This window comes from Dendrobates tinctorius, unplaced genomic scaffold, assembly GCF_039654945.1.
Source record: "Dendrobates tinctorius isolate UK_male_01 unplaced genomic scaffold, ASM3965494v1 ptg000098l, whole genome shotgun sequence".
Lineage (NCBI taxonomy): Eukaryota > Metazoa > Chordata > Amphibia > Anura > Dendrobatidae > Dendrobates > Dendrobates tinctorius.
The window spans coordinates 9,267,284-9,279,572 of NW_027361766.1; the positions used below are offsets into that span (position 1 = coordinate 9,267,284).

At 40.7% G+C, this 12,289-nt stretch overlaps 1 protein-coding gene across 1 annotated transcript in view; it reads right to left on the minus strand.

Moving 5' to 3' along the window:
• AMPD1 (adenosine monophosphate deaminase 1) overlaps nt 1-12,289 on the minus strand; it is a 140,155-nt gene that overhangs the window by 31,315 nt on the left and 96,551 nt on the right. Inside the window, exons 10-11 of the mRNA XM_073587086.1 lie at nt 11,005-11,131; nt 7,603-7,766 (exon numbers count right to left, since the gene is read on the minus strand). Of these exons, the coding sequence (XP_073443187.1) occupies nt 7,603-7,766; nt 11,005-11,131 (291 nt within the window). The remainder of the gene's footprint in view (nt 1-7,602; nt 7,767-11,004; nt 11,132-12,289) is intronic.

A 12,289-nucleotide genomic window follows, 5' to 3' on the forward strand; every position in this document is an offset into this window, starting at 1 on the left:
AATGGGTAGTCATCTGTAGGTCTGAAGAGTCCTGATATCCTGTCAGACACATCTTTAATCTTTGCACCTGGAAGACAGCACATTTCTCTTGAAGTTATATCCGGTCTGCAGATAGCGGCCTCTGTTCCTCTCAACAGGGAATCCCCCATGACCACCACTCTCCGTTTCTTCTTCACAACATTTTTCTTTCTCCATCCAGGAGGACTCTGAAGGCGTATAAGGTTGCTGTTTGTTGGCAAAGTCTTATCCTGATGTATTTCTTCATCGTTTTCCTGCGTGAGAGCCTGGTACTGGTTTCTGAGCGGTATGGGTGCTGACTGCCTCCTGATCCTCCTGCTTCTCTGGGTCACATGTCTCCATTCCTCTGTTTCTTCAGGTGCACTTCGAATTTCTTCTCTTTCTGTAACATGAAGAGATAATTCTGCTCTGTCCAAGAACTTTTCACCTTCCTTAATGATCTTCAACGTAGCTAACCTCTCTTCGAGATTTTGCAACTTTTCCTCCAACAGGGACACAAGCTTGCATTTGTGGCATGTGAAGTTTTGCTTTTCCACAGGTAAATCTGTGAACATGTAGCAAGAAATGCAGCTCACCAAATGGCTCCTGGCCTCTTCCATCTTGAGATTTCTTAAAAACAATGAAAGATGAGCCAAAATTTGCGCGCCTGTCGGCGCGTGGTTTTTCCAATTTCCTCTTTTCAGCTGCAACAGCCAAAACCCAGTGATCGTTGAGCTCGCGGAGACTCTTCACTTATCCCAGAAGGCACTGGGAATATGCAAATGATCTCCTCAAGACTCTTCCCCTGGTTTTCCGATTTCCTCTTTTCAGCTGCAACAGCCAAAACCCAGTGATAGTTGAGCTCGCGGAGACTCTTCACTTATCCCAGAAGGCACTGGGAATATGCAAATGATCTCCTCAAGACTCTTCCCCTGGTTTTCCGATTTCCTCTTTTCAGCTGCAACGGCCAAAACCCAGTGATCGTTGAGCTCGCGGAGACTCTTCACTTATCCCAGAAGGCACTGGGAATATGAAAATGATCTCCTCAAGACTCTTCCCCTGGTTTTCCGATTTCCTCTTTTCAGCTGCAACGGCCAAAACCCAGTGATCGTTGAGCTCGCGGAGACTCTTCACTTATCCCAGAAGGCACTGGGAATATGCAAATGATCTCCTCAAGACTCTTCCCCTGGTTTTCCGATTTCCTCTTTTCAGCTGCAACAGCCAAAACCCAGTGATCGTTGAGCTCGCGGAGACTCTTCACTTATCCCAGAAGGCACTGGGAATATGCAAATGATCTCCTCAAGACTCTTCCCCTGGTTTTCCGATTTCCTCTTTTCAGCTGCAACGGCCAAAACCCAGTGATCGTTGAGCTCGCGGAGACTCTTCACTTATCCCAGAAGGCACTGGGAATATGCAAATGATCTCCTCAAGACTCTTCCCCTGGTTTTTTTATCTGTTTGCTAAAACCATGATTTTCATAGATTATCTGATTTAGCGTCTATCCAGGGTCTAGTCAAAAGGCATCTGGAATATAAATGCTATTCTCTACCTAAAGAAACTTTTTGATCATCAAGAGCTTGAACAACTTTCGTTCCCCAGTTAGTATGGTTTTAGGGTAATCCCTGGGATTACAACTCAATTGTCATAGAAATAATTTCCTTTTACTTACACATATCTAGTCTGTATTTTATACACAACCTAGTAATTATTAGTAGTTTACAGGAGAATGAATCCTCCTAATCATCTCCTTTACAAGTCTATTGTATACCATGAGACTTGTAATATCGACTACTACTTGAAGACAATGGCAGAGGTAATAGGGATGTCAAGCCAAATCCAGCTAAGTCTGCTATTATTGCTAAATAGTCATTTTCCCACAGGGTGGATAAGGAATGGATTGAAGCATTTGGCAATCCGAGAATCACGTGCCTACTTTAAAGAGATTTTGGACTGGAGTTGAAAAGGGTAGAACAAAAACTAAAATGGCATCTAATGTAGGTCAGAAGATGGGAGAGTCTGGATAAAACGACGGCTGCCAATTAGCTTTGCTAGCCCTAGGTATATTATACAATTACTGTAGAGAGTTGGCTTCCTTCTAAAATCAATTTAGCTATAGTCAAAAATATAATTGTTGTTTAAGAGTATATTATGCAGATAAATACAGAAGTTGAATGAATGATGCCTTTCCAAAGTTTCTTTTTTCTTTCTATCCTTAAAATGTTTTACACACTGCGCTTAAAGAGGTGGTCCCATCTTGTTAAATGGGTAAAATTACTAAGTGTTTTAAAAATCAAGCAACCTTTCAATCTATCTCTTATTAAATATCCCTCCATTCTCAAGAGCAGAAGTATTTTTCATGTTATAGTTTACAGCTCATTGCCTAGGCTACCAGCCAACACTATAGGATATCAAAGGTGGTCAGTTTTTATACAAGGAGCTCATGTCTTACAAGCTCTTTGCTACAAAGCCTGCAAGTGTTGCTTTTCAGCTGGCCTGATCACTGGATCCCACCAGTCTACCTGCACCTTCGATGCTACCTCTGCTTGTAGCATGGGAGAGCACAAAGTTGGGCCAACGGCCCAATCATCCTGCTGGTCCTGTTAATTTTCAGGAGCTCACCACCCAACAGCAAGCAGGATGTCAGGAGGTAGGGAGCGCCAGAAGACAGGAGACAAGACATATGAACATGATGATGTATAAGCCAGGAGCTTTCCCAGTGTATGTGTCAAGGCGCACTGCTTAGGCAGTGGAAAAGGGGCCTTAATATTAACAAAAAATTGAGTTCAAACAACATAAAGAGTAGAAATGTGTCCTATTATGCATGGTGATATAATGGTAATGCCTAATAGCTACATATATGAAATCACTTTTACAAAGAAGCCAGAAAACCTTATGTCTACCTGCAAAGGTTGGATTTTTTTTCTGCTGTTTTACATAAATGCATATTTCTCACTCTATGTTTGGGCGGGTTCTTCCCAGGTCTTAGGGTCATGCAGAAATCTATGCAAATCGGTTCCATCTAATACAGACATGAAAAATGGACGTCTGAATGAAATTTTAGATATTCAACAAAGTTTTAAATACTACTGACTGATGAAAAAAAATTGCATTGCTAGGTATAGTTTACCAACTATTACTTGGTTTTAAGATACACATTTTATAGCATAAGCTATCAACATGGATATTATTTTTTTACATCTCCAAAGCATGTGCTGGCATTTCATAAATGTGCCATATTCCATCATGGGTAATCCACCACGGAGGATTCATAGAGGTTTCTACTTGTCACTGAACTGCTGCCAGGATTCATTGTAAGCAGGCGGAAAACTAAGACTTGAAGAGAAGTTCCACCCTGAACTTATTTATACATGGATGCAGATCATGCAGTGTAAATTTAGCATTGGGGTGGAATTGATTTCAGTGCACGCTGTAAGTATCTACATTTGTATGCTACAGCAAGAATATACTCCTAATGCACAATAAACCAGAAAACACACAAATCCTTTCAGACTTACAAGTAGTAACCAAAGAGTATAAACAAACCGAGTATATTAGAGATAATAACCAAAAAAGAAAATACTCCTGAAGTATAGCTTTTCTTTATACGGTTAAATTTACCATATATTGACAAAACACTCAATAGGGTCACTACATCAGTCTTAGGGCTCATGCCGATCACCGCTAAAAAAAACGGTCTAGAAAAGTGGGATGAGTGTCATGTGATTTTCTTGCGAGTACAATGCGATTTTTAGCACCTAGCATCCGAATAACATCCGATATACATGTGAATGCGATCCGATTGCACTGTGATTTTAATATGAGCTTTTATATAGAGTAATTCTCTGTCATTTGCACATAGTTGTCAAAGGAAATATTCTTCTCCCTCTCTCATATCTATTCTTGTGAACCCTCAGTGGTTACGTCAGAATGTATGTAGATAAAGAATACGTGTTATTCAAAATTGATTAACGACATCACAATGGAGAGGGGGCCACCTCGGCACTATACATAAAATGAATCGATCGCAATTTCACCCGCAGCTGTTAGGGGCACAAGTCAGCTGTTGAAATCAGATAACATGCTAGAAAAGATGTGGGCTCAACACCAGAGGCCACATCAAAGGGGGAGACCCGACATGCGGCGTAAATGTATGGCGCATGTTGTGAAAGGGTTAAACTAAAGAACCAGAATAAGAATACAATAAGAACATGGCTACAAAGGCCTAGTGGGAAGTTTCCACAATCAGTGATGGTTTGAGGAGCCGTCTCATCTGCTGGTGTAGGTCCACTGTGTTTTATCAAGACCAATGTCAGCACAGCCGTCTAACAGGAAATTTTAGATCACTTCATGCTTCCATCTGCTGACAAGCTTTTTGGAGATGGAGAATTTATTCTCCAGGAGGACTTGGCACCTGTCCACACTGCCAAAAGTACCAATACCTGGTTTAAAAACAACAGTATCACTGTGCTTGATTGGCCAGCAAACTCACCTGACCTTAACCTGACCTTGTCAAGAGGAAGATTAGAGACACCAGACCCAACAATGCAGACAAGCTGAAGCCTGCTATCAAAGCAACCTGGGCTTCCATAACACCTCAGCAGTGCCACAGGCTGATGGCCTCCATGTCACACCACATTGATGCAGTAATTGTTGCAGAAGTAGCCCTGACCAAGTATTGAGCTCATTTACTGCACATACTTTCCAAATCATTTTTCAAGTTGGTGTTATAAAGTATTCTAATTTACTGAGATAATGACTTTTGGGTTTTCATTGGCTTTAAGTCATAATCATCAACATTAGCAGAAATAAACACTTGACATACATCACACTGCTTGTAATGACTCTATATAATATATGAGTTTCACTTTTTGTATTGAAGAACTGAAATAAATTAACTTTTTGATGATATTCTAATTTTGTGAGAAGCACCTGTATATATATAACTATCATATCAATATATACTAATATACTATATACTGTACATCAATATACATTAATATGGTGATTAAAACCATTCCATTAGGTGGATAATTATTTGCTCTTACCCAGGAAAACCTTTGAATTCCGAGGATTCTTTTTCCTTTCAGTTATTATTCTTTAAAAATTCTGCACAAAAACAATGTCCGTTAATAAAAAGCGACCCCAGCTGGGAGATTGTGGAATTGCTAGCATTAGGTGCCAGACACAATGCAATTACATGTTTAAGATGACACAGTCATTAACCCTTTCCCATCTTTGCCACATAAATGAACCAACCAGTGGCCCTGGTTCCAGATGCTTAATTATTAACAAGTAAAAAGTTGTAATGAACGAGAACTAAGTTATCTAGTTATGTAAAGTTAAAACACCATGTTATTCTTTTTTGAAAACCCCAGGATAAAGGAATTACAATTTTATAATAAAGTTAAATAGCATTACATTATTTGGTAATGGCTGAAAGTGTGGAGAAATTTTAGAAAAGGTTAACATATACCTTGTAAAAGATAACGTGCAGAATTACTAGTTTTGATGTGAAATGTTGTTCAAGCGATCTGTCTGATTGTCAGCAGCGTAAAGACGTATTTTTTCCCCTTAATGACAAATTGGGTCTGTGCCTTTTATAAAAGAATTTCTTGCCTTCCATTGAGCTTACAGTGAACCTGTCAGCAGTTTTGGCCGATATAAGATGCAGCCACTGCCTTTCAGGGCTTATCTACAGCATTCTACTGTATAATGCTGTAGATAAGCCCCCGATCCGACCTGCAAGAGAAGAAAAATAAGTTTTATTATTCTCACCAGGGGGCGGTCCGGTCCGATGGGTGTCACAGGGCCTGGTCCGGCGCCTCCCATCTTCTTGAGATGCCACCCTCCTGCTTGCTTCACAGGCTCCCAGGTGTTGAGCTCCGGCGCAGGCATATTTATCTGCTTATGTGTACTGCTTATTTTCTATACATTTTTTATTTAACTTTTCAGCTTGGTGCATTGTGCAGGTGTTTGAGCTTTTTATATGTCACTGACTATTATTATATTGGCTGGAGGTATCTAATATTGGTGTTTGTATTGCCGTATGTTCAACACGCAGTCTATTCTCCCCCCCAGTTATGGCGCTCTGATAATATATATTCATTCCTATGATTTTATCATGCGTTAGTTTTTAATCCTGTTATGAATAAAGTATTGTAATTTTTACTGTAAAGCCCCCTTTACATTTAGCGATGCACCAGGGATCCCGACCATGATACGATCCGGTCAGGATCGCTGGTGCATCGCTAAATGGTCGCTAGTGAGCTGCAGATCTCACAGCGATGTAGCGACGCAGCAGCGGTAATTACTTACCTTTCAGACGCGGTGATCCTGACGTCCTCCCGCCCGCGTCCACGCATCGCTCGTCGGCGCCAGCAGGAAGCACCTGACGAGAAATGGAGCTGCACGATCTCGCGCGATCAGCGACAGACAGCGGGGGAGCCGGTCGGAGGTAAGTATCACACATAGCGATATCGCTAGCAATATCGCTGCTGCGTCACAAAATCGGTGGCGCTTTAGCGATATCGCTATGTGTAAAACCCCCTTTAGTTACTTTCTTGATCTCTTCATTTGCAATTTTAGATATGTGAGTCCGATTATGTTGGTATATCTGTTGTGACATGCCAGCCCTTCTTGATTACTGGACACCCTCATATAAGTACTGTTCGATTAATGCCCTCCTTGCCTGGGCTGAGAGTTTTGGTCTGTGGCCCTCTCTTGTCAGGTTTGATGTGGTACCATGTTCTTTTCATTTGATGATGATGATGTATTTGATGGTGCTTCGGGGAATCATCAGAGATTGGGATATTTTTTATAACTCAACCCTGACTTGTACTTCTCAACAACTTTGTCACTGACTTGTTTGGAGCTCTCCTTGGTCTTCATGGTGTTGTTTGGTTAGTGGTGCCTCTTGCTTAATTTTGTTGTCGCCTCTGGACCCTTTCTGAAAAGGTGTGTGTATACTGACAGACCATGTGACACTTAGATTGCACACAGGTGGACTCCTTTCACTAAGCATGTGACTTATAAAAGGAATTGCTTACACCAGAAATTTTTTTAGGCGCTTCATGACATATTCATATCATAATACAAATATATTGCCAACCTTTCCATGTGTCCTCACATCCTCAAAGTTTTTTAAGATCCCCTAAATGAAAACTAAATATACATAGTCTTGCTTAAGCATTCCATTGTTTACAATTGAAGGATTTTCTTAGCCATTGCCATCCTAGTTGACATACTTTCCGCCACACTTGTTTTTCTGCAAGGTTTTTTCAGGGAGGTTGATTTTTATGTTATATCCTTTCTATAATATAGGGAATGGGGACAGTTATGAGGTCAGAATTATGCTGATCTGCTTTATTCCACCTTGTACTATAAGATGTTTTACACTTGTTTTGGGTTTTTTTTAGCTGAATCTCTTATTCTGTAATGTTTTTTCTTTTGATTATTTTTATGCACTGAAAACTTTAAGAAAATCATCCAAAGATATAATATTTGAAAAATTCTATGTACAGGAGAATTAGACGATCTTTGTATTTTGTCCCATATGCCCAATACAAATCTTAGTAATGAAGACCTGCTGGTGGCCTTGTGTCATACCTCCTCAGGTTGTTGAGCACTCTGATGTTGGCATACATGTAGTATATATAATATGTATAAGATGGGTTCTTCTCAATGGACCAATCCTGGGGAAATGGACTCTTTGATGAAAACATGTGGCCGCTGTGTTTAGACTCATCATCCACACTGTCAAATGCAGTTATCTGTTAAATGAGAACACAAGAGTGATGTAATTAATATGCTATCAAAACAATATCCAAAAAGTTTTAGGGCCAGATTCACACATTTCTGAAATATTCTAATGTTCCATCAGCCTAGGAACCTTCTCAAGGGTTATATTTGTGTTTCGTTACAGATTTTAGTGCCGTCAACAATGCACTGCCGATTTTTTTCTATGCTGTAAGTGAATAAAATTTATTAAGATCAAAATTTCTTACATTATTGTGAAATTTCACAAACTATGGTAAATTATGCAACAAATTTGTAGTCTGCGAACCTGACCTTAAAGGGGTTTCCTGGTCCAAAACGACAAGTCTGCAGTTACAATTGTGCTCAAAAGTTTACATACCCCGGCAGAATTTTTGCTTCCCTGGACTTTTTTCCAGAGAATATGAATGATAACACCAAAACTTTTTCTCCTCTCATGGTTAGTGGTTGGGTGAAGCCATTTATTGTCAAACTACTGTGTTTTCTCTTCTTAAATCATAATGACAACCCAAAACATTCAAATGACCCTGATCAAAAGTTTACATACCCCATTTCTTAATACGGTGTTCTGCCCCCTCTAACATCAATGACAGCTGGAAGTCTTTTGTGGTAGTTGTGGATGAGGTTCTTTATTTTCTCAGATGGTAAAGTTGCCCACTCTTCTTGGCAAAAAGCCTCCAGTTCCTGTAAATTCCTGGGCTGTCTAGCATGAACTGCGCGCTTGAGATCTCCCCATAATGGCTCAATGATATTTAGGCCAGGAGACTGAGATGGCCACTCCAGAACCTTCCCTTTCTTCTGCTGTAGACAATGACAGGTCAACTTGGCCTTGTGTTTTGGTTCGCTGTCATGTTGGAACGTCCAAGTACATCCCATGCGCAGCAGTATTTGCTGATAACGTGCTGCATTCATCTTTCTTTCAACTTTGACCAAGTTTCCTGTGTCTTTGTAGCTCACACATCCCCAAAACATTAGACTCCACCTCCATGCTTTACAGTAGGAATGATGTTTCTTTCATCATAGACCTTGCTGACCTCTCTCCAAATGTAACATTTATGATTGTGGTCAAAAAGTTAAATTTTGGTGTTATCACTCCAAATTACCTTGTTCCAGAAGTTTTGAGGCTTGTCTCTGTGCTGTTTTGCGTATTGTAGATGAGATGCTTTGTGGCATTTGTGCAGGAATGGCTTTCTTCTGGTGACTCAACCATGCAGCCCATTTTTCTTCAAGTGCCTCCTTATTATGCATCTTGAAACAACCACAGCGCTAGTTTTCTGTCATGATCTGCTTAGTTTGTGGGATTAGGTAGTTCAGAGGTTAATCTGGACGGCCTCACTCTGGGATTCCGGGAGGTTTCTTATAGCCTCATTGTGGGGTCATTCCTTGTTGCTTATACTTTGACCCTTGGCCGAGTGTGTGTGACCCTGGTGTGCTTTGTGCCTGTGCTACTTTATGCTTGCTTGGTTTTGATCTGGTTCTGTTTCCGTTACAAGTTTTGCCTGTCCCTCCTGTACTAAGCTGCTATCTCCATGTATGACTTCTTGCCTACGTCCTGACTATTCTCTGCTCGCCCCTCTTGTACTGCGCTGCTATCTCCGTGTATGACTCCTTGCCTACGTTATGACTATTCTCTGCTTGCCCCTCCTGTACCGTGCCGCCCTCTCTGTGTAAGACCCTCGTTTGTCCGACCTGAGTTCCCCTCTCATCTACTCCAGGGTCTCTGTAGCATTCTGCACTCATCTCCAGCAGCAGGATGCTAAGCCCCACCCCCTGTGATCACATGATAGTAGGTACTTTTGCTTCCAGCTACCTTCAGTGTCCCAGGTCCCGTCTGCCTGAGCTTCCCCGCAGCATCTGACCCCGGGCCCTACCGCAGTGTGGGTGAGTCACCCTGCTCAGCCATGGCAGTACGTTGGGATCCTGATATTTTCAGAGTTTAGTATTTCAGCTGATGTTATTTGAGGGTTTTTCTTTGCATCCCAAACAATTTTCCTGGCAGTTGTGGACAAAATTTTTGTTGGTCTACCTGGCTGTAGTTTTGTTTTTACAGAGCCCCTTATTTTCCATTTGTTAATAACAGTTTGAACGCTGTTGACTGCCATTATCAATTCCTTGAATATCTTTTTGTATCCCTTTCCTGTTTAATGCAGTTCAACTATTTTTTCCCATAGATCCATTGACAATGCTTTTGCTTTCCCCATGACTCAAAATCCAGAAACGTCAGTGGCTGGATGAAAGATGCAAGAGTCTGTCTGGATCCCAGAAACTCACTCAGCTTTTATGCACACACACTGATTACAAGCAAACAGGTCACAGGTGAGGATGTTACCTTTAGTAGCCAGTCAAACACATTTGTGCCAACTTCTGTGCATATTATCAGGCCAAAATCATCAGGGTATGTAAACTTTTGAACAGGGTCATTTGGATGTTTCGGGTTGTCATTATGATTTAAAAAGAGAAAACACAGTAGTTTGACAATAAATGGCTTCACCCAACCATTAAGGCCTCTTTCACACTTCAGTTTTTTGCATCAGTTATAATCCGCCAAAAAGGCGGACAAGCGGATCCGTTCTCAACTGATGTGAACGGATGGCACAGGATCCGTTTTCAGACGGATCCTGAAAATGAAGAAATTTAAAGGAATCGCTGGCCGGGAAGGAGAGAGAGAGAGAGAGAGAGAGAGAGAGAGAGAGAGAAGAAAAAGTTCTCATTCATATTCTCTGAAAAAAAGGCCAAGAAAATAAAAATTCTGCCAGGGTATGTAAACTTTTGAGCACAACTGTATGTGACTGCAGACTTGTGAATCCTCACTTCGAGCCGTGAAGATTCTCCGGTGTGGCCATGTGACGGCAACTATACGATATGCATACTCCCGGCCATAATCTGACATCTGACAAGATGGGCAAGTTTATTGAGCAAGCCCGGAAAAAGTCTAGTCAAATTCCATGTGGGAGTACGCATACGTACAGTCCCATGACTGTTGTTCCCGATGCTGATACCGGAGAATCCTCACAGTGTGTACAATATGAGTATTCACAAGTATACTGTCATATAGAGTGACTGCAGACTTGTTGTTTTAGACCAGACAACCCCTTTAAGAAATTCACCAATCCCTGACTGTAGGTATCTCATATGTACGTATGGTTTGCATGTAACGGTCATAATAACGTGTGTCATGAACATACAGTCATCAAACCTCCCAGAGATAAACATGTGATGAAGAAGCAGACTTACATGTCTGAGGAAGACGCTGAGCTCCTTATTGGCATTTGGATTGATTGTGGCTTCAAACACTGGCATGAAGATATTTTCCAGCATTTTTCCAAAGTGAGGCACAAACTTCTGAGCTCTAAATATATCACTATAAAAAGTCATGATATGGGTGAAATAATGTGTGACGCTCCACAGAAATAAATTGATGCTGCACATATTATCATCCAAACCTACTATACTAAATATTTTAAGGGCTTTCTGTGTAGCACAAGGATATCTAATATCTCACGTTTACATCTCTTACATGCAATATCTTACCGCTCGTGTTGAGTTGAAGTGCTGCCAAGCAATGCATTTTATGGACCAGAAAACACCGTCATGTCAGATTATTTGCTTTTTCCCATTCATAATTTTAACAATAATTACCATTCTTCCAATTGCATAAAAACTTTTGTATAACTTATTTTTTAAGTTGCATGTTTTATCTCCAGTATGTAAATTACACACATGGTCAAAATTGTTGGTACCCCTCTTTTAATGACAGAAAAACGCACAATGGTCATAGAAATAACTTGAATCTGACAAAAGTAACATTAAATCAAAAATCTATGAAAATGAATAAATGAAAGTCAGACATTGCTTTTCAACCATGCTTCCACAGAATTAAAAAAAAAATAAAACTCATGAAATAGGTCTGGACAGAAATGATGGTACCCCTGAAAATAATGTGACTAAAGGGACATGTTAAATCAAGGTATGTCCACTAATTAGCATCACAGGTGTCTACAATCTTGGAATCAGTGAGTGGGCCTGTATAGAGGGCTACAGATTCTCACTGTGCTGTTTGGTGACATGGTGTGTATCACACTAAACATGGACCAGAGGAAGCGAAGGAAAGAGTTGTCTCAGGAGATTAGAAAGAAAATTATAGACAAACATGTTAAAAGGTAAAAGTTATGAGACCATCTCCAAGCAGCTTGATGTTCCTGTGACTACAGTTGCATATATTCAGAAATTTAAGCTCCATGGGACTGTAGCCAACCTCCCTAGACGTGGCCGCAGGAGGAAAATTGATAACAAATCAAAGAGACGGATAATACGAATGTTAACAAAAGAGCCCAGAAAAACTTCTAAACAGATTAAAGGTGAACTTCAAGCTCAAGGATCATCCGTGTCAGATCGCACCACCCGTCATTGCATGAGCCAAAGTGGACTTCATGGGAGACGACCAAGGAGGACACCATTGTTGAAAAAAAATCATAAAAAAGCCAGACTGGAATTTGTCAAACTACATGTTGACAAGCCA